Source organism: Petromyzon marinus, chromosome 11 (genome assembly GCF_048934315.1).
Source record: "Petromyzon marinus isolate PM22_M1 ecotype Great Lakes invasive population chromosome 11, UKy_Petmar_22M1.pri1.0, whole genome shotgun sequence".
In the NCBI taxonomy this organism is placed as follows: domain Eukaryota; kingdom Metazoa; phylum Chordata; class Hyperoartia; order Petromyzontiformes; family Petromyzontidae; genus Petromyzon; species Petromyzon marinus.
In genome coordinates, this window is record NC_133677.1 from 9,064,690 (window position 1) to 9,088,489 (window position 23,800).

Consider the following 23,800-nt stretch of genomic DNA (forward strand, 5'->3'; position numbering starts at 1 on the left):
TCAGGTCGCTAGATTCGGAACGCGATGTGCAAACCACTGCTTCACTCCTTTTTGGCGAGATGTTAACTATCTCGCCTGGTATTGAGGAGATAGTGGGTTCGATCCAGACCTTGACGCCTGTATATTTGGAATTTGTGGTCTCTTTCCGCGTGGTCGCGTGGAATTTCCTCCAGCTCCTCTGGTTTTTCCCCTCCACATTTAGAAACATGCATTAAGAGTATTTGGCTGCCATAAATATCCAAATGATAAGCTACTTAGTTGGGCTATTATTTGTGTCTGGGTTGCATCTGAAAAAGAGCTATATAGCTCAGTGGGCCTTACCTGGTAAAAATAAAAAATAGTTTAATAGTTACGTTTTTTAACCACAACATTATTATTTTTCTAACACTGCTGAGCTGTGAATTTCCCACCCCCCCCCCACCCCCACCAAATTTTGTTCAATGTGTTATTTCAGATGACCATGTACTAGTCTCCTGTCTAAAATAAATCTCACAACGGCGCACATTTTGCAACGCTCGTCCAATTGTTTGCACAGCATCAAAGGATACGAACGGGGCCCACATTGAGATAATTCTCACAAGTGAACGCACGCGTGAGCAGTATAAGAGGTAGCACTATCGCAACACGTCCTTAGAACCTCACTTGTGTGTCCATTATTAGGCAGAGAGGTGTTTCAGTTCTGGCAGTCATTCAGCTGAAAGGGCCATTATCAAACCAAACGTTATCGTGTGTACTTACTGCATCACCGGTTTTTTTTTTACAGTCTACTTTTTATTTAAGTCCTCAATGCAACTTTGAATCAATGCAAACATACGCGTGAAATGTATTTCATAAACGCGCTTGTAAAATAATGAGAACATTTCAAGCGATAATGCTTCATACAGGTCTTTGTAGAAAAGCAGTTGCCACCAATTTCCATCATCAAGCAAACTGGCAGAAATACCAACGATTTGGCAAACATTATCCAATTACCGTTATGTACATTTGGCCCCAAAAGACACTGCAGTTGTACAATATTGCAGCTGGTGCTAGCAACTAGAAAACTATTATTTCCAGCTCGAGTATGGAGAGCAGAATAATGATAATTGAGTACATTTCATGTGTGCCATTCTTATAGTGCAAGGCTATCGTTAAGTTACCATTTTTTTTCCCCACAAAGTCTGCAGGAGCTTCACAATAGGGGGCAATGCTACTGTGTGCAATCCCATTTCAGTAATTTACAGGTATTTTTTTGTATTCACCATCAACCAAGGTGACCTGGTACAGATTCCAACCATGAACATCTACAACAAGGAATTGATGTAGAACTGCTGGGCCATGACACAGCCCCACAGAGAACACAATATTGACGATGACAAAGAATGAAGTGGGGAATAAAGGCAGAGTGGCCAACAGTCACGTGTCGCCAACTCTGATCCGGCACGCACATCCTCAATCCATTTCACTCAAGAGGCACTGCGGCAGAGAAACAAGCCAAGGATCACCACACTTCTCCCCCACACCACTTCCCTCGCGACCGACAGCCTCAACCAGGAAAGCGTGCAAACATAAGGGGCTTGCACATCAGCCATGCAAACACCTCCTACAACAGACCAACGAGAAAAAGTAAACCAACCCTTTTCTCTCTTATGCCATTCAACCCACCCACACCACAACCACCTTTCAGACCACTCGGGTTTCACGCCAGACAGACAAAACCATATTCCTATTACAACATCCTCCAAGTGCAGGTGCCACGAGTTCAGTGCAAATACACTCTGCTGCTTTGTATTACACAAAACTGCTGAACTCACAAAGTGTAATGTTACACTGTAGCCTACATTTGGCGGGGGAGGGGAGGGGGGTTGGGGAAATGTGAAAAATGTGGCGTTTTCTTTGAATCTTGCACAAGTAAATGTACGCTGGGGTCAGCTTAGTCCAGCCTTGAGCTGCCGAGTCAAAGTAGGCGCGGATGTATGAGAGCGGTGGTTCTCAAAGTGCGATCCCTGGGCCACCGGTGGTCCACAGCGGTCTTCCAGGTGGCACACGGGCTGTGATGCCAATCTTGGTTGATCCAGAAATAATTAAAATGTTTATTACCTTTCGATTTCTGACACGAATTCATATTTTAGTTCTGACAATTTATTTACTTAATTAAATTAGGTAAACTACCCTTATTAAACTACCCTAAACCCAAGATATAAATGCACCCCCCCCTTTTAGCTGCGTTAAAAAGTATTTTATGTTATGCGGCAATGTGAATAGTGTTTTATTACGGGCATTTAGAGAAAGGGAATGCGTTTTGTCACCAGGGGTGGGGGGGGGGGCTGGCTGTGTGGGTTCGCGGTAATGTTTGCGTCAGCTGAGTGGCGAAATTTTTTTTGAAAAACACTACATTAAAAAGGGACGCAGCCATGCTGTACAAAATCAGCACACTGGACTTGCACTCAATCCACAAGTCGCAGGTTATATTCAATTTCCCAGCACGGCTGTTGAAATTAAAAGCAACGTTTTATTTGTTTAATCTGTCCACACACAGCATGATAAATGGATACGCCAGTTAGTTCATCGGCAGTTACCGTGTGGTGGGGTAGAGTGTGGGTAACTCCGGCTTCTTCTAGGACGTCTGGCCAATGTGTTACAGAAGGCCAAAATACCTTCCCATGGAGAAAAACGTTGACTAGAGCTGTCTAGTGAAGGCCCGTCCACCAAGCAGTGGCTGGAGCACGCAATTGCAGGGCTGCACTTTCACATTTTGAATTAAATATGCAGCATAGAAGAGCGAATAAATATTGTCAATAAAGGGCAGATGAATGCACAACTTAAAACCAATGCACAAAATGCTTTCACAAACACATTAGCGGCATGGTGGATCAATGCCCCCCTCTGTGAGCCATCAGAACATGATTAAGCCTGCAACTCCTTGCATGGCAAGAAAAAAGAAACAAAGGCCATGGGGAATTCTTCAGAGATGAATCAGGGATTTTTCAGCCAGATAAATGCAAGGCTGTTGCATTGGCCATGGCCTAAGATATAGCACTGCCTGCAAATGGATCAAGGTCGGATCGCCAATGTTAGACTGACATATGCTGCATACACGAATGCATTACGTCAGGAAGACGTTGAGAATTCTATCTATATTTTAAAAACTTTCTTTTGCACGACCGCGCAACACCAGAAGTCATGATCGTGTATGTAAACACTACTTTTATCAAACAGTCCCGTGGGAGAGAAAATACATTTGTACCACCGAAGTGAGCACATATTTAGGAGTACCCATTTTATGTTACGTCTAATAAGAGTGAATTAATGGATAATCCACTCAATTAAAATAGTTATCATGAATCACTGTTATTATCCGCGCAAATTTATTGAAACTACTAAAGTTATGCCACCTGAGGAGGTAAAGCCAAGTGGCATATATGGGTTGGCCTCATGGACTTCAGAGGCCTTGTGATCACACGTGCGTTGAATAATCTTACTAAATAAAAGAAATAGCTCATTTTAAAATACAAAAATATGTTAACCATGCCCTTAAGCCAGCAATACAGAGGTGGGGGTGCGTGAATCTCACACACACACATTTCATCACTTCGGGTGGTCCCATACCTGCTGGAATACGAGGAGACCACCAGAGGGCAGCAGCGCGATCAGGTTGTTCACCTTTCTGTCGGGATTTGTGTGTGTCCACCCCCCACCCCCCCCATGAGTTCATTTAAAAGTTTGGCCCATCTGGCTGACGCAAAGGACCCACCCCCCCTCCTCTCTCTCATGAAACTCAAATGACGTTTTCCTGGATAACTAAAGGACTATTACAAAATTACACATGTAAATGTAATTGCATTAAACATTGTTTAGCTGGGCGAGAATCCATTCATATACATTGCATGCTTTAAAGCATATTTCAAGAGAAGTGGCTTCGAGCCACACATACATTACAGCATTAAGACTCGTGGAGAAATCTTATTTAAGGCTTTCGTGCGAAAATGATTTTGCTCGTCGTAAATTGGATCAAAACATGCGCATGTCACGGAAACATTTGCCAAGTGTAAATTACTCGTCCGCATAAAACATGGATATAGCGCCACAAATATTTACGCAAAGCAATTGTGTGGCAATGCGCACAGGTGCCGCATTACCATAATTTATACCGCTGCCAATCAAACCATGCAAACGCAAATGTGGCACTCGGAGTTTCGACTGCCAAGCTCCAAGAATGCCATGCCAAAGTGGCCGATACTGAACAGACACTTTGAGCACAGCCATCTAAGAGCTAATTTAAACGTGCAAAAAAACAAGCAATTCGTTTTGTGGAATTAGTGATTAACTAAATGCGTGCATCAAGACATTTGCCTATTAATATAAATATTGAAAGAGCGTACGGTTTTTTTCTCCCTCCGTAGCATGAAGAGGCCGAAAAAGAAAAACGATTTCAAAATCGGTGCAATCGGCACCGAAAATGTTGCATCGTGAAGAAACGATTGCTCTTACATCGGACCTGGCCACCTGAGTTTTATGACTGGCCAAAGCTCGTGTCAGTGGCGAGTGACATCTTAAGCAATCATGGGCCTCCCGTCACCAACCCGCACAGACTCGCTAACCTCAAGTATGGTCAAACAACTCGGACTGACACGGGTGTGCGGAGGTTCATCCAGCAGTGGATTGGCAAGGAACTGTAATTATTTAAGGGAGCATCCGATGATCAGTTGACAACAACAAAATAGCCGGCGACAGCTCGATCACAAACGAGCTCGTCGTCTGCAAGACGCCTTTGAATCGTTCGCAATAAATAAAATCAAATGTCAGAGTGTGTCACCTGTCGGAATGAGGATTTTTTAAAAATTTTAAACCACGAGGTACGCCACTTAAATTAAGTGAAGCCTGTGGAAACTGTCTAACTAATGAAATGAATACCGCACAAGAGTTTGGAATGCGCACGTCCACACTGCACTGATATTCCAGACGCAAACACAAACCCCCAGACTGCTTTACAGCAGGAATCAGAGTTTTGTTCCAGCAGTGTATAGGGTGGGATTTAATATTTTAGTAGCAGACCTTTGGAGTCCTCTTTCACTCCAGCAGCTCATTATGAGATAAAATATTTAAACCCGTTTTTATTATTTAACGCTGACGAAAGAAAGATACCCTCAACTCGCCGAAACTACTGCGGAAAGAAAATATCACAGCATTCAATCATAGGAACACCTTCATGTCATGAATTTCCACCTCGCAATTATATTCTTCAGTTTGAAGGTTTGCTCCCAAAAAGGTGACCGACCCTTCGAAGGTATTGTGATACGGTTGGGAAATATAATTTTTTATATTCTATTGCAAATCGCAAAATGCATTTTCACCCCCCTTCGCCTGGGCTTGATAATGTGGACATAGCTCGCGTAATTCGTGTCACCTCAAGGAAAAATAATCCGATTTAAAGTTAAGCTTTCAGTGAAAGGGATTACGAAAAAAAAGGCCGCTCCGAAAACATACGGCCCAAAGTCAACGTGCGACACTTTTTTAAGCGCGCGGCGCCAAATTAAGTGGAATACAAAGATAATTTATTGAGCAGATTGTGGAAAACAAAAAAAACCGTCAAGTTTTGAAATTCCCCAGGAGGTGCGCTTATTAAAGATGCCCACGAGCACGCTCAAAACGCCAATGGCGGACCGTGCGTCGTGGCCACATTGTATTCCACATTCGGAAATTATTAATTATCTGGCTTGCTTAAGGAGACAATAAAATGATGGAAGCACATTACTAGCATGCAAAGGGATCTGCGTGAAAAACGAGAGAAACGATAGAAATAAAGGCACGTGTAGCTGTGCGCACGTACGCACGTGTCGCGTGGTTCAAATCAAACTCACCGACGAGCCTTCAGCCAACAGCGGATAGAGAATGACTGGCGAAAATGACCGCTGCGATGCACACGGATTCATGCCTCCCCCCCCCTCCTTCCCCTCTATTGCAACGCACAGACTGCACGTGCTCAAATTTAAAACTGTCAGGAATTTAGCATTATCAACGCACGCGCGAGCCGTCATCAGCAGCGTCCTCCTAAGCATCCTAAGCACGCTCCTTCTCCGCGTACAAAACCCTGCACTCGACAGGACACATTCGCCTAGGGCGCTCGCAATTTACGCGGAGGGCGGCCGGGAGCAAAGCAAGGTTGCGTGCGCTCTCAATGGGATAAGGGTAAAGCTGCACTCGACTTTGCAGGACCCCCAGAGTCACTCACTAACTTTTCAGCAGTCAAGCAGTCACAGTCCATTGGCTGTCCAAAGGGCATTTACGTAATTCCGAACAGCAGCTGCGATGGTCTTTAAACCCACTATCAAGACTTGGCAATAGTGCGCACTGACAAAAAAAACAGCTTTGACTGTAAGTGTCTCGCGTGAAGCAATCCTTTCCCGTATTAGCAGTCACCTCTAATTAAATGCTTTTGGACGTTTTTACGGAAGTAGTTTTATAGCGACCCCATAAACACTGACGATTATAACAATATACATTGAGATGGAATTACACAAATAAGCGAGGAGGCTGTCAAACGCTTTAGAGAGCACGTTAATAACGCGACAGAAGCTCGCGTTTATTTTCAGCACCGTGACGCCTATTAACTTATTCTTGTGCATGATTAAGACACGCACTTGCCATCTCAAAATATATATGAATGTTTTTGATACATTTTGCAGTAAAATATTTATTAACTATTTGATACCACGGTGCTGAAGGACACTTGATGTGATATACACTCTCAAAATAATAAGGCCTTATTTTTGAATGCTATCACTTAAGAGAAGAATAAGATTTGAGGCGATGTTAACTGGCCATGTTTTTTAGGGAATACTAAGGTTTATTGAGTGTTGACATTCATGTGAATTGATTATTTCAAACGTTATAAATCAACTACTGAAATTATGAATTCGGTCCTCGAAAAATAAACAATCATGTACATCAGTGCTCTTGGCAAAAATCTTACGGTATGAAATTTAGTTGACCCTAACCAATTCTTACATAGTAAAATGACAAATGACAATACCCTAATTAATGCAATGCAGATTAAACAAATCAATAGTGAATTAATGCCAACACAACGGTGATCACCTCTCAGTAACAGACCGTACGCCCCCATTCACCCCCCCCCCCATGCACACATTTTCAATGGTGATGGCACTCATTGTGCGAATTAACCAAATGGGGTAAGAAACCCCCCCCCCACGAGCTAAAGAGCTCGCACATGCCACCCCCCCCCGAACATGTTGATGAACATAGCGCACTATTAAAATGACCTTTGGGTCACAAAGCGCAGACATGCGCCACTCGTCCACACACGCAGTTTTCATTACGATAAACATAATCGCCAAAAAAAACCCACCACCACGCTTGTGAAACATATCCCCCCCCCCCTGTCTCCGGGCGGCACCGCCTAAAGCGGCATTCTTATTTTACGTATTTGCACCCTCCGTAGTTTGTCCGTGGTCGCCCAACACGTTGGCTATAATGAAGTGGCGAGGGCGAGCGCGGGGTTTTTTCGGGAAGGTGCTACAAGTTTCGCATTCTGTTTCCTGGCCGTGAGTAAAAGCAAAACAAATACGAGCCGGGGTGGGGGGGGGGGGCACGTGTGTCGTCGTCCCCCCCCCCCACCACTGCTGTCGCAAGCAACGCTTTTAAGGCTCGCCGACACGCAAATGTTTAAACCGCTGAAAAACAGCAGCGGCTCCAAATTTACAACGTAAAGTACCCGCATCGGTCATTCGATACACATTTTGAAAACTGACCTCGCTTGGAATCAATAGTTATCGAGTTTTGGAACATTGGTTGAAAGTAAAGATCCAGGCCCCGCAATGATGTGCTCACACCACCGCTGCCGGGGATGGCCTTCCACCAGAAGCGAGCTCAAGACAGCCACCCCCCCCCCTCCAGAGAGGGTATGCAAATATATTACCACCAAGGAAAATTTAAGCAAATAAAAGCTGAATTGATCCTCTTTAATAAATTGTTAGAGGTTTCTGTTTGGAAACTACAGAGTTATATAAAAAAAGTGTATGCAGTACGTGTGAATGACTAACACTGAAAACATTTGCAGAGATAGGTAACCAACCTACTTGCTGTCCTGTCCTTCTATAGGCGCTTTGCTGCACCTCACCTAAGCCAGGGCGTGTAGCGAGCGCACTTGATCATCACCTCAAGCACAAACATCTCTCCGTACTAATACTGCAGGGTGTGTGCCACCGCACCCTGCAGAATAGCTTAAATAACCCACCTCGTGAACCATGACCGATCAAAAAAAATATTTGTGCAAGCGCCATAGCTACTAACACTTTGCGAGACGTCAGCAATGGGGTGATGATGGTGGTCTCCCTTCCACAAGATGAACGTGGAATCACCGGCCCCCTGATGGAAAGGAGCACCCCCCCCCCCGCCCATACATTCCGGCACCGAGATACTGACCGACGTTTGAGATGGTCTCGCAAAAAAAAGTCACGGCAACTCCATGCAGTGGCCACGGGCGGTGTAAAAAAAATATAGCGATGCTCGCGCGATTCCCAACGAGTCCTTCCGAGGGCCGTGTTTGTCGCCTCCAAAACGCGTTGCTTCGCTCGCGATGGTTTCAAAAACACCTGGGCGCGCATCGCTCAGACGCGACAATCTGGACCGGTGACGCAATGTCACGGTCTCCCCCAGCGTTGTTTCCACGACCCTCGAGTGCTAATGCGCGCACCTTGTACGTGACGTCAAAAACGGGTTTACCCAATTGCTCGGGCGAGGTGGATGTGGTAACCTGCCTGTGGCCGATGCGGGCTGACAGCCCAGACCCGGTTCGTGAAACTGGTTTGGGTGGTGTACACGGGGCCCAGGGGGGTGGATGGGTGGGGAGACTGCACCACACCCAGGTGAATTCATTCTTCCCTTTAAGTGCCGCGTTCTTGAATGAGCTGCTCAGCACTCGGAGGGAGATGGAGAAGAGGGGTGAAGGCAGCGGTGAGGGGAGGCAGCGGTAGGGGGGAGGTCTAACCGGGCCTGGAGTTCCTGTAGATGGATCGGATTCTAAATCGCAAGGACACTTTGCACCCTCACCCGTGTATGCATTAGGTAGACAATTTTTTTTTAAAGTATTTTACTAACAGCGATTTCCAAAGGAAAAATTACATCGGCAATTTTTTTCTCTCAAAAACATTTGGAAAACAATGTCACTTTTAAATTCGTCGTGATCAAATTGTTTTTAAAAAGTCAGCTGGTTGGGTTGAAAAGTATGTGGTTACAATAATGCTATTGTGCCAAGTACTCTCCTAAAGCAGATGAACCATTGTGCATACCGCCACCGATTGGTAGACTATACTCGCCTGTGACACAATGCCTTTGTGCTCGCCGGTGTGCAATAACAGCTCAATGTTTTATATAGGTAATTGTCATCATGAATGCAGCGAATTGTATTACCACGTACAGTATCGAATACAATATCAGGACAATGCAAGCGTGAAAGCACTCGTACGTACAGGTGTAAACATGCACAGACAAAACAAAATCACCAACTAAAGCATAAATAAAAGCCCTTTGAAGTAAAGATATTTTTTAAATTCTCAGCAATATTGAACAAGTCACACATTCCGGCCCGCCCAGTGAGAACCACGAATTGGCAATGGGACATGCAGCATTGCAAAAATAAAGCTGCGATAGCTCGAATCAAATAATAGTTTTAAACCAAACTCGAAGTTGCCCTTTCAACAAAAACACCCGCTGCTGAAGAGATACAAACGCAGTGCAGATTTACAGCCCACGGTGGTTTCACTGCAACGTTTTAAATGGACAAGAATGGAGGGAGGGGGGGGGCAAGCATCCAAATGTATTGTGACAAAAGAGGCCTCTGGGAAATCCCATGATAAAGAGGTGTTCGAAACGAATTAAGAACCAACTAAGATGTTTCACACATGTAATCAATAGATGCACACAGGCTCCAGGCCTATAATGTGTAAAGTGCCTCGTAAGTCTGTAGGAATAACTATAGTTTCTGCAAGGGGTCGAACAATCGTGCCACATGGCAGCGGCTGGCAAATGCGAATGTATGTGCAGAGTTGGGGCCAATTCATCCCAATAAGTCATTGATTTGTTTAACCTTCGTACACAACTATTTTATTTATGAGTGTCGTATCCTGAAAGGGAGAGAGCCCAAGGTCGGCTGTCAGTTGACACAACATTGCCGTTCAGGGGAAAGAGAGTAAACATTATTGTGATTAATTTTGGTATTATACAGATACAATGGTTGGGTCAGAAAGTTTTCATATGGCATTTTATCTTCAGTTTGCCACGTATCCAGGTATTAAAAAACACTCGAAAAGACACAAACAGCTGCAGGCATTTTTGATTCCATTTTGACGTAAACAATGGACTTTTAAAAATGTATTTCCCTTATTTATATATTTACTTTAAAGGCATGCTGCATAGACTTTATACCTGCCCGTATCATTACAGCCCACCTCTCTTATCTACTTGCGCCATGTGAGCAAAGCACGAAATCCAATTAACGGTTGCAACACGCGAATGGAGCACATGGAAGTTTCCTGCAAAGCTCAATGCCATCTCCTTCAGCTAAGCTGGGCCCTGTAAGGCACCAGATGCCAGCCCGTTGATTCGCAGCAGAGCGATACACAAAGCTCCACAGTGGCGCAATCAAGGTCAAGGCATACAAGACAAAGACTCCCCATATAGCCTTAAGAGACTGCTGGGGCAAGTGCTGTTAGCGAGAACCAATTAAGGCTGCCACGGCACACTCGGGGGTGGGTGGCCAACGCCACGTGCGACAACCTTCGTCTCCCGAGTGGCAATGATTACACATTGCACCAGGTACTCATTTGAGGCCGAGTCGACCTCGGAGAGGACCAGGACCGGGTCAGATAGAGTAGTCGTCACTGGTGTTGCCAGTGAGCGGGAATCAAACTCATGTGGCCGGGTTTGTTGCGCAGTCTATCCACTGTGCCACCGCTTCCCACACACCATGCATGATCTCACACCACTCGCACCAAACTGAAAAGTGTTTTTATAAAACCTTAAAGTGTGAACTTTGAGCGCAGCGCTTATCTTCGTTTATGCAAGTTATACCAAGCTGAGATGGATTATAAATGAGGCCGAGTTGACCCTGGCAGGGATTTAAATCTAAGTGTCACAACAGAGCCCTTGCTGCTACGGCCACAGGTACATAGCCTGATGTGCAATTGACTTTAATAAAGCCTGTGGCGCATATGACACAACACGTGGGATACGTACATATGCAGTGTACGGACACATGTTAAATACATAAAAGCACAGTGACGCACATACAACACGCTTGCGTTCGTAAAAAAAAAAACTTACACTGTTTCGTATACAGTATGATTTTGTTTGAGACATTCTTCAAAGCACCAGACGCCAGCTTTCTCTATCCAAAATTATGGTTGACCATACACGGGATATCGTTTGCAGATGTGTAAAATCCAATCAGCACCACGTCACAAAGGAATGGAACCCCCCCCAACCCTCCAGCTGTGACCTTAATTATATCCGATTATGACCATAAGGTCAGCCGTGCTTATTGAATGACCTATATGCCATAACATTAAGCGCAGGTTAATAGATTAATTGTAAAACTTCCTTGAATGGGCTTGACTCTGCAAAAGTTTGCTAAAACGCACCTTTGTCTGAATCGTATTACCGGAGCTGTCCGCACTGTAGACAGTATTATTTGCAAAACGCTCAATATTATATTCTTAGTTTTTTTCGGTAAAGTCACGTTGAAGAGAAACAACAAAATAACAAAATATATATAAAACAATAAAAAATTCTCACGACGTTTCGACCATAACTCAAACGGTCATCATCGTTGTTTTATATATATTTTGTTATTTTGTTGTTTCTCTTCAACGTGACTTTACCGAAAAAACTAAGAATACGCTCAATATTAGTTTATTACATTCTATTAAAATTCTATGCATGTGAATTTTTAAGCGTCGTTTACACTCGCAATTAATAATTTCATAAAATTCCCGATCATAACTTGTTTGCATCAAAAATAAAATATTGTAATCAACACCTATAATAATAGAAGCCCTGCTTAGTAAATTATAATTCCCCCCTACCCCATACTTATCCACAGATGTCCCTCTGTTAATTATCTATCAGAGCTCGGTCCAAAAAAAGGCTCTCGTTGTTTACAGCTGCACCTGTTCCCTAATTAAGTGGGGCTCCGGCGTGGCCCATTGGTGTCGAAGGCCGGCAGCGCCGCCGCATCTTCCAGCACTCAACGGGGCCTCTGCCCACCGTGGCGGCGTTTGGGGGCCCCGTGTGCGTTACGTGCCACCGGATGCGCGCGCGGCAACACGCGCATTATAAATTTGTGGTATTTGTGGTACCATCGTCGAACTCTACAGCAGCGCGGGGGTGGTGGTGGTGGGGGCTGAGGTGACCGGGGCATCCCCACCAAAAACTGCGCCCCATAGCCACCCCAACACTCGTCAAAAAAATCCCCAAAGGGCCTTGCTGGTGTTTGCGCGCCGCTATTCACATCGACACACAGAGCCCCGCTTATCCTACCCCATACGTCGCGATGCGCGATGCAAAATCCGGCATTGCGCCCCTCGCAATGGTTAAGCCAGAGGTCGTGCGGGTCTATAAATAGAATGTAAAATTTATTTCTGCCAAAAATATGATTTAACCTGTCAATGGGCAGTATTTCATCCGTCAATCGATGTGATGACTATATCAGCATAATGAAGTGCATTTTTTTTTGTTTGGGCTCTGCCTTTCTTTACACAGCCACGGCTCTGACAATAAAGGGAGCCACCGGGCCGGGTTTTGTCGCCTCAGCTGCGGGCAGGCCCTGTCCCGCACCGCAGATGGGCAAGGTCAGAGCAGAGTGGCTCGCACGTGGCCTGAGAGAGCGAGCGAGAGAGCACGAGCGGAGCTCACTTTGAAGCAAAGCAGAGAGCCTGCTGCCAGTGAAGAGCGTGCCACTACAGCCCAAGCTGCAGCATTTGCCTCCGGCTGTTCTTCATATTTGATGGGATATCTAATTTTTTTATATATATTTACAGATAAAACCACAGATTCTCAAGTGTGCTCAGTCATTGCCGAATGGCACACACATGTGAAGGGGTTTTGTCCTATCTTCCACCCCACACCCCCTACCCTCTGTTTAGTAACAAAGCTAGCCGAAGTGAATTTAGCACGTGGACTAAATCCGCCTTTAACAAAACCAATCTTCGCTAGTTAATGAAATACATGTTATACCGATTGCCTTTCGTTGCATAATTCTATTGAATTTAATCACGTTAATATATGTTCGGTCACAATGGAAAAACTACAATTATGCAGCATCGAGTTACGTGAAAAATGCCGTTTGCCGTTTATTAAAGTATTCCCAAAAAATGCTAATCCTTGCCGAGTGATATTCATTCTATAAGAGCCATTGAAATATTGACGTTCCCGACAGATACAAATGATTACCTTTCACTCCATGCATCATCTGGAGATTAAAATCGATGGCTCCCACAATGCCCTGCAGCAACCTCAGACACTTATCTGCTGCTGCAGTCTCTAACCCTTCCCACTCGAAAAGCCTGTGCTCAGCTGAACTTAGCCGAGTAGCATACACATACATAATTGATCTCTCAGATGCGTTTTCTGGTTGTACCGAGCGTAGCTCCGCACGACGTCCGACGTCTCGCTGCACGTGATGGGAGCTTCTTCGGGAACAGCATAACTTCAGGAAGCGAATATCCAATTAGAAGAAGCTACCATTACGTAGAGCGAAACGTCGGACGTCGTGACAAACGACACGCGGTTCAACCCAAAAAAAACACTGGCGAGCAGCAAAGCACAACCACTAAAACCTACGGTCATATTGCTACCTCGTGATTACAGTACCCCACCGAATTATTTTTAAACTGCCACATAACCTCTGAACTTGAGAAAAAGTGACCCGATATTTTTTTCATTTTTACGAGCTTTGAACTCGGGGGGGGGGAGGGGGCCTTGACGCAAGCTTGGTAACATTTAGTCGCACACTTGGATATCAAAAAAGGTAACTTTTGTTTCTGCTAGTGTATTTGAGCAGGAATTACTTATTTGCGGAAGGCAGTAACGTGTACACAAATGCCTGCCCTTGCGAGGCTCTTGTTGAGTCCAAGCCAGCGGATGTGTGTGTATGTTGAGACACGTTATGGTATCGGCTTTCAACCAGGACCTTGGACTTCAAAGAAGGTACACAGCCTTCTGGTGATGCAACAACCCACGGAACTCGCATTAGTGACTGACGCAAAAGACCCAATCACCTGGCTCGATAGAGGTTTCGTTTGTTTTCCCCCTTGACAACAAATTGTCCATTGTCGATTGTATCAGTGAATTAACTAGTTGGCCATTTCATGGATGATCTCCCAACTTAATTTACATATTGCTTATTTGTATCTACCATAATCAGCTTGGCAACACTTGCTAAGCAAATATGAAGTTAAACACATTCAAGTTAGATCCCACGATGTGGACGCAGATGTCTTTAAAAATGCGGGATCCAATGTGCGCCGGCGTGATGCTTTACTCACCATTGAGCGAGAGCAGATTGTCCATTCCAGGGTGTGGGTAACCAATGCCCAAGCGACCTGCAAACACAACCCACACACGTCCCTTGAGCCACGCAGACAATCAGCCTCAGCCGCAGGGCCATATGTTCATGCGCAAGGCACGGAGTTAAACATCAACTCAATCTAGGACATCGGTAAATCATTTAAAAAGAATCGATTTTTCACTTTTGCTTAAATAAAAAAAAATCTGCCGATGCCTCCTCCGAGCCGTAGCTCGAACGGGGATGCACGAGAAAGAAAACCCGCAGCTACGAAGGACGTGCGCATTGGGCGTCCGAGCGTAAACGCGCGCACTTTAAGCGATACATCCGATAACGGCACAAAAATACATTTTGCTCTTAATGTACAGTATTTATGATTTGACCGATTAATAAAAAAATGAATGCTTGGAGGAGGACGTTGGAAAAAAATAAATAAAGGTTTCGGTTTTTCCCCACAAACAAGGCAGTGCATTTGCGTACTCTGTGGAATATTTTTGTTTCCGAGACATAAATAATTAACATTGGACAATAAAGGTCAACTAGATCCCTATTGCGAGTGGGGAGCTGTTGGAGCCGAGATCATTAAGATTCCGCCCGGACAACCAACACTCTCGTAGTCTGGCTGTGAGCGCCTGCAATCAAGTCTGCAGCATGCGTGTGTACGTGCCTGTGTACGTGCCTGTGTACGTGCCTGTGTACGTGCCTGTGTACGTGCCTGTGTACGTGCCTGTGTACGTGCCTGTGTACGTGCTTGTGTACGTGCCGCGCGCGTGCGTAGCAGCAGATAAAGGTGCACTCAAAACAAACACACGGCCCTGGCACACTCCTGGTGATTTATTTATTCGATGCATGTGCGTGCTATAGAAATCCTGCTCGATTTCAGCTCAATGGAAACCCCCCTTTGCTCTCTTGTCCTTCCAATGGAAAAAATACAAGGGCAGAGGATACAAAAAAACGTGACCATTAAACAACACAAACAAAGCAATTGGCGATATCGGAGCAGAACAGAGTTGTTAATAAAACATCAGAGTTCGTTCCTGCTTTGTGAACCGTTTTGCCATTGTGCCCCCCCCCCCCCCCTGGCAATTTATAACTCGCGGTTAATCGACATATAAATGCATCTGTCCGGAAGTAAGCACCACCGGTGGTAAAGTGAATAGATAGAAGAGGAGAGTGGGGGGGGGAGATAATGCTGAAGCTGATCATCCTGTTCATTGGGATTGACAGAGGGTGGGGGGGGGCGAGGGATGGGGGGGCATAAACACGCCGTCCAGAGTCAAAACTATGAAGCCGTGGAGCAAGTATAAAACAGTGGAACTGTATGGTTTTTTTATGTGACCAAGGTAAAAAATAAACAGGAATTAGACTTAAATTTAGGCCCGTGGTAAATATTTTCAAAGCACTTTAAACTTGTTTTACCATTAAAACTTGAAATTACTCGGCGGGTCGCAAAGCGATTGCTGTACACAACAAAAAACGCACATTAATATTTCGGCAATTATTATCTCAGTAATAATTGAACAAAAAAATATGCATTCGTCGTAGAAATGAGGTGGGAGGGGGGGTAATATAACTTTTCAAGGACGTAACCAACATGTGTTTGCAACAAAAGGCAGGGCCGAACGCAAATGAAGCTCGTGCAGCACACAAAACTGTGGAAATGTCAATTGTTCTGATGGAGACGGACACAAAGGGGAGACAGCGGGGAGAGAAGAGACAGGGATTAAGCAATGTGGACATTGAGGGCACGCGATGAGTCAGCGCCTCTGCCAGCAGCCATTGCAGATAACGCTTAGTAAACAGGCCGAGCGTAGTGTTGGGACAGAGCGGCAGGGAGAAAAATAGCAAAGTGACCTTCAAAGTCTGCTGGCAAAATATGGGGCCCAGGCACTCGCATGGCTCTTCATTGCCGAGCGAGCGAGCGAGTTGGCTGGCTGGCTGACTGGGAGGAGAGAATAAAACTGGCATGAATGTTGCCGGCCCATCTGGGCCCTGTACGACTCCAGGATGGAAACTGTGCGATGGCGCCCTCGCATTTCTCGTACAGTTCCATCTGCTGGGATTAAATGTTCTCCATTCTGAAATCCCGCAGCCTTTACCCTTCCTGCCCACCGACGATGGATTTAAATAGACTGTGATGAGAGGCACCGATGGCGAACAGACAGCTTTTTTTTTAGTGCAGCGGATATTTATACGATTCGTCATGCAGTCGAGTCGGGACAATCTTGTAAAATATAAAAGAAGCAATAGGCTAATATACAAACTATCACAATTTATTCCATCAGCATAGGTACTGTACATTACTACTATTTGCCATCGAAAAAGAGTGAGAACACAAAATTTGCAAGACTCGGTCACTGTACAGAACGGCATGGTAAATGGGCCATTCGGAGGTTTTTAAGAAATATGCAAATTCTCTACATAACCATGCAGCACTGCTAAAGCACAAGCTCAACCAAGCAATACATGGCTTTGAATTTTCGTGCCCCAGTTATATTCTAATTGTACAGTCAGTGTCATATCGTGAGATTAAGAAGTTCCCATTCGGAACCCGCAATTAGCGGCGCACCACCCGAAATCAGAAAACGATGACTAAAAGATAAGGCAAGCAAATTATTGTTGGTCATTTCAATCAGGACACCAAGCGACACACACTTTACACTTCTGGCAGTGAGTGATTGTATCGAAGCAATCGGAAAGGGAATTAAACATCTGGGATATAAAAAATTAAGTGAAAAATCTCGTTATTATGGCTTTATTGTTAAACCAAATGGCAACTGAGCAGAGACCATTAACTCACGACACTCGAGGGCACAGTTTAATCCAGGGTAAGGGGCTGAATTTGAACCCAGGAACTTAGTGGAGGCAGCCCAGTGTTCAGGTACTTGAGGTCCTACAACCTTCAACAACCGTACAACCTACAAATGATTTACAACACTTTTTGCAGTGCTTTGTCTATTAAGATATATAAAAATATGTTAAGGTGAGTATAAACTATACTAGCAACTAGGATAAGACATTTAATTATTTTTAGCAAATATTTGTGTATTTCATTGTGCATCTTAGACACGAATCAATTGTTACAAAAAATCATTTCAGTCTTCTCATATACACTGTCAATGAATGTGGTAGATACATGTATATATACTTTAACCAGTACACATTGAAATTTTTGCCAAATATTGAAAATATTTAAAATATGCACAAAAGGGCCATTCAACGGTATTTTATATTTTAACAATTCCAGCACATATTTTCCACTACGTTTTTTTTCATACGTATATTAAAACAAAAATGAAAAGTGCGCGGGGCACAATTTCCAGTGCCCATGTCGCCCTGCGGCACAGTGGGGCTGCTGTTGAAAGAAAACGATGTGCCAGACCGGTTACACTTTTATTGGCAGCCGCTGCACAGCCGCGAGCATCGTTTGGCAGGGCCCTGCCGGTCAGTGTGGATCGTAATGTTCTTGGCTGGCCGTCTTTGCGCACAAACGCTGGGGACGGGGAGGGACGTCTAAATTGGGATGCGGGGAGATCAGGTGGAATTCACGTGCCCGTGCTCTTTTGCACACGAGCCTCAAAAGCAGCTGGGGATGAAGGGCAGATGCTGCAGCGCATTTGACAACACCCCCCCCTCGACCCAGAATGCACTCGGCCCTCCCCAAATTGGTGTGGATCGAGATCGAGATTTGTTAATACGATTCGTGCGCCACAACGCACGAATCGTATCACGCGACCGAGCGTTTTGGAGCGGCGGTGCGTTGAATCACGTGCTGTGCTATCGACTCTGTGCCCCTCCCCACCCCCGAGTTTGAGGCCAGGGCTGATACCAGTGGGGAGTGATACTTGAACCGGTCCTGGGCAACCCCCCGGCGACTACCAGGTTCACCAGCCTGCACTGACCATGTGCTATGAGAAAGGGCCATTGCCTGAAACGTCACCGATTATATATTGTTTTCATATAAATCAGCGTTGTTGATGGGTGGCTTTTTATGGCAGTGAAGGACAAAAACCACCATGCGCAATACAGCATGGGGAGGACTTTATCAAGCAGCAGATTCACAATTATTGGTTACTGTACTGTGAATTTTCCATTTAGTTTTTTGTCTGTTCCACAATACTATTCCAATTATTGGATCAGTGTAAAGGATAATGGGTCAAAGGATCCTTTAATTGATGAACTGATCATGAGGACCTTCACAGAGTAATGCATCCCCTTCTGTTAGACAACAGCTCATGGAAGGTAACATTACCATGGTACAGCCGAGAACCCTTCAATAACCCCCTTTATCCACGCTTTGTCACACGCCCTTGCTACAAAGACACGTTTGTTTGCATGGCAATAAAACAAATACGTTTAATTCTAAGAGCTGGAAAATACTGAAAAAAACAAGTTGTGCAAGTTTTGGTGACTGGGCTTACACCATCAAATCCCTAAACTAGAAAAACCACTTTAATCATGGCTGTCTGCTCTATTCAAACCAAGGATCTCACCCTGCCAGTGCTGAGCCCTGCGTTATTCGGCTAACAACTTAGATTTTCTAAGGAAGATCGGAGTGGTTAAAGTGTCTTCATGGTCAAACGAGCATTAGGGCTGCACTTCACATTACTACGCTGGGTACTTATTTAATTGGCCCTGAATGAATGATGGGCTGGGTAAATGCCAACTAGGATTTTTTTTCAAAGGAGCAGCCTTCTGATTTGTAAGTTAATTATTAGGTATCTTCATGACCAGTTGTTTGAAAATCCCAATGCCAAGATTTAAAAACAAATGTGACAGGATGATATTTGGCTGCAGGTCACATACACGTGCAAATTTCAGAACACAGTACAAGCCAAACATCAAAGTGAAAGAAAATATATCAATGCCAATAAACATCTCACTGTATACTGCAAATATAGGACATAGGCTGTATATAACATACATGAAATGCGGAGTCCTAAAGCTTGACAACTTACGTGTCCTTTGCTTAATGTTAACGGGCTCAATTGACCTCTGGGCAGTTCTGCGATTTTGAAGTACATTGCGTAATTTCTTAATGCATAGTTAATCATTCATATAATCGTGGGCAAGGTATGTTAACCAATTAGGACTACAATTCATAGAGAAATGATGTGTGCACCTTCTTTGGTAAAGGGAGAAATGCTCAGAAATATACCATGGTGTCACTTACTCGGACAAATACTTTTCATCCATGGCTTTGGATGCTTAAGGTGCATTGAGGTTCGTTGAATGTGTCAAATTATTGACCAACTCGATATAAAAAAGTAATATTTGCTATAGAAAATGTCGATAATAACCCTCAAAATAACACCCCATATGTATTAAGATTATTAAGAAATTTGGTCCATCAGGCTGCTTAATTTGTGGAACTCATTTGCTTATTTTTCAACACAAAATATGCCTGCCTTGATTGAATCGACGCCAAAAGGCTGTACGCGTACAGCCTTTTGGCGTCGATTCAATCAAGGCAGGCATATTTTGTGTTGAAAAATAAGCAAATGAGTTACACAAATTAAGCAGCCTGATGGACCAAATTTCTTAATAATCTGTACACCTTTTGGCGTCCTCTGGTTTAAGACATGGCTCAAAAGAAAGCTGTCTCTGGTGTAGACCAATCAGTTTCAAAGACAATGCAGAAATAAGCAGAGTACGTTTTTTTGCTTGCATTCTGACCACAAGTTGTGGTTAATGCAGACATGATTCCTTGTAAAAGGTTTCAGTTTGGTGTTTAGACATCTTAACACCTGTTTTGTTGCAGAAAAAAGGGGAAAACCTATTCTCATATTTTGGTACTGGCAAAGGAGGTCCCATGATGTAGCTTCTTAAACACATTAAGGTATACGAGGGATGTGTTACAGCGTATAATTCATGTACGATTCAAGATTTTATTTTTGGCCCATTTGCCCGTATATATATTTTGCATAACCACCAAATACTTGATTTTTACACAAACAAGAATTTAATGAACCATTAAAAAACATTCAATGTAAGTGGATGAAAAGAAATAACCATGATCAACCACTGTTTATCCACTGCTAGATGAAGACCACCCACACCACTGCCATCCCTCACCATAATGATAATTCTTCCATTTTATGTAGCATCATTCATATAAATAGCATTCCATATCGCTGTACATTAATTATATATAAGGACCAAATCCCATATACAGCCACTTGCAATCAAGCAAAAACCTTACTACTACCACCAAGCAAATTCAAAAATGTATAAACAATTTAAAAAAAACGGCACCAAAACAAAGCCTCTCGTTGCTGAGCATAAGCTGATCTCACCCCTCCATCTCTATGGTGGTAGGTCTCTTGGGCATGTTATCGCCTTTCGCTGCCATTCCATAACCAGTCTTGACCATCGGCCATCACCTTTCTAGCAGTGTCTTGCTCAAGCTCACTCCCTTTGCTGCAATTTAAATAAACCTAAAAAATAACCGATATCTGTATACGCTTTGTTCAAGTATTGGGATCGGATTTCTTGGTTAAACTTCCAAGGTTATGCAAGACATTTCCTGCATGTGGCAATTTCATATCAAGGTGATTTTATTAAAAGTCAGCTTACTTTCGCGTCAAAGGCAGGTGTTGAAAGTACCCACTGAATACTCTTTGGTTCTTTCGGTAAAGTCACGAAGTTAGAAATAAAATAAAATAAACAAATCACGACGTTTCTGGCACAACACAAGCGTCCGTTACCCACTGAAAATTGTTCAAGATCAATGTACAAATGCCTAACATATGGGACTTAATTGCTATTTGAAGATACACCACAAACACGCCACTATCGGTCTCATCATCCCATGCTCAGTGTTCACATGATGATCACATGCACCAGCATGCCATGCAGTCATCCATACGGGGGTTATTTTATAACACCACATACCTTACCAGCGCACTGCTAAGTCCTTCAATAATAACAGTAAAGATTGATAGCCCATTGTCAATCAACTGATGGGTGACGACCTCCCTATGCCTTGGCGGTCACGTGGGCTTTTGACCATACTTCACCATGCGGGTAGGTGTATTGGTTAAAAGGGAGGGGGGCCCAACGATATTACCTACCATCGAAGGCTCTTTCTTACTTCACCTCAAAGTCTGATACTTTAATAACATGCACCTATGGCACACGCTGGCTTGCATCGAATGCGTTTTCTCTGGGAACTCTGCTTCTCCACCCTTAACCCAACATTGACCAAACATCCCGAGCAGGCCCTTCATCGCAAAGCCTTGAGGCTCGGTGAGACCTGTCTGGATAATGTGAAATTGCCATCTAGTAGAGTGTGTGCTCGTGTCTCCATGCGCTCTTGACCATTTACACTATACAGTGAGGGAAAAAAGTATTTGATCCCCTGCTGATTTTGTACGTTTCCCCACTGACAAAGAAATGATCAGTCTATAATTTTAATGGTAGATTTATTTGAACAGTGAGAGACAGAATAACAACAAAAAAATCCAGAAAAACGCATGTCAAAAATGTTATAAATTGATTTGCATTTTAATGAGGGAAATAAGTATTTGACCCCTCTGCAAAGCATGACTTAGTACTTGGTGGCAAAACCCTTGTTGGCAATCACAGAGGTCAGACGTTTCTTGTAGTTGGCCACCAGGTTTGCACACATCTCAGGAGGGATTTTGTCCCACTACTCTTTGCAGATATTCTCCAAGTCATTAAGGTTTCGAGGCTGACGTTTGGCAACTCGAACCTTCAGCTCCCTCCACAGATTTTCTATGGGATTAAGGTCTGGAGACTAGCTAGGCCACTCCAAGACCTTAATGTGCTTCTTCTTGAGCCACTCCTTTGTTGCCTTGGCCGTGTGTTTTGGGTCATTGTCATGATCCATTTTCTGCCCTGGCTGAGGGAAGGAACTTCTCACCCAAGATTTGACGGTACATGGCCCCGTCCATCATCCCTTTGATGCGGTGAAGTTGTCCTGTCCCCTTAGCAGAAAAACACCCCCAAAGCATAATGTTTCCACCTCCATGTTTGACGGTGGGGATGGTGTTCTTGGGGTCATAGGCAGCATTCCTCCTCCTCCAAACACGGCGAGTTGAGTTGATGCCAAAGAGCTCCATTTTGGTCTCATCTGACCACAACACTTTCACCCAGTTGTCCTCTGAATCATTCAAATGTTCATTGGCAAACTTCAGATGGACATGTATATGTGCTTTCTTGAGCAGGGGGACCTTGCGAGCGCTGCAGGATTCCAGTCCTTCACGGCGTAGTGTGTTACCAATTGTTTTCTTGGTGACTATGGTCCCAGCTGCCTTGAGATCATTGACAAGATCCTTGCGTGTAGTTCTGGGCTGATTCCTCACCGTTCTCATGATCATTGCAACTCCACGAGGTGAGATCTTGCATGCAGCCCCAGGCCGAGGGAGACTGACAGTTCTTTTGTGTTTCTTCCAATTGCGAATAATCGCACCAACTGTTGTCACCTTCTCACCAAGCTGCTTGGCAATGGTCTTGTAGCCCATTCCAGCCTTGTGTAGGTCTACAATCTTGTCCCTGACATCCTAGGAGAGCTCTTTGGTCTTGGCCATGGTGGAGAGTTTGGAATCTGATTGATTGATTGCTTCTGTGGACAGGTGTCTTTTATACAGGCAACAAGCTGAGATTAGGAGCACTCCCTTTAAAAGTGTGCTCCTCATCTCAGCTTGTTACCTGTATAAAAGACACCTGGGAGCCAGAAATCTGATTGAGAGGGGGTCAAATACTTATTTCCCTCATTAAAATGCAAATCAATTTATAACATCTTTGACATGCGTTTTTCTGGATTTTGTTGTTGTTATTCTGTCTCTCACTGTTCAAGTAAACCTACCATTAAAATCATAGCCTGATAATTTCTTTGTCAGTGGGCAAACGTACAAAATCAGCAGGGGATCAAATACTTTTTTCCCTCACTGTATATTGTATAAAAATGAAACACGTTCATCAATAACATTGCCATTAAAGGAAAAGTATATGTAGGTGATGTGTTGGTCAATGGCCCTTCTTGATACCATTTAGGGGCCAGAGATGAGAGTTGGAGACTATTTTACAACATGGAGCCAAATGAGAATAACATTTTAGGTTTCCTGATTATTTTTTATGAATATGAAAATAGTTACATATTAGTAGCTAATGAATAACAGACAAATATTTCAGTAATCCAACATGTATTACTCAAACTCATTTGTAATAAAAGCAAAATTATACAGTGTTGGTGGTACATTACATGATATATAT

At 44.0% G+C, this 23,800-nt stretch overlaps 1 protein-coding gene across 2 annotated transcripts in view; it reads right to left on the bottom strand.

Moving 5' to 3' along the window:
• Positions 1-23,800, bottom strand: part of LOC116941242 (cytoplasmic polyadenylation element-binding protein 2) — a 96,852-nt gene that overhangs the window by 57,543 nt on the left and 15,509 nt on the right. For both annotated transcript variants that reach the window (XM_032952086.2, XM_032952085.2), the window contains exon 3: positions 14,544-14,600. In XM_032952086.2, coding sequence (XP_032807977.2) covers positions 14,544-14,600 — 57 coding nt within the window. The remainder of the gene's footprint in view (positions 1-14,543; positions 14,601-23,800) is intronic.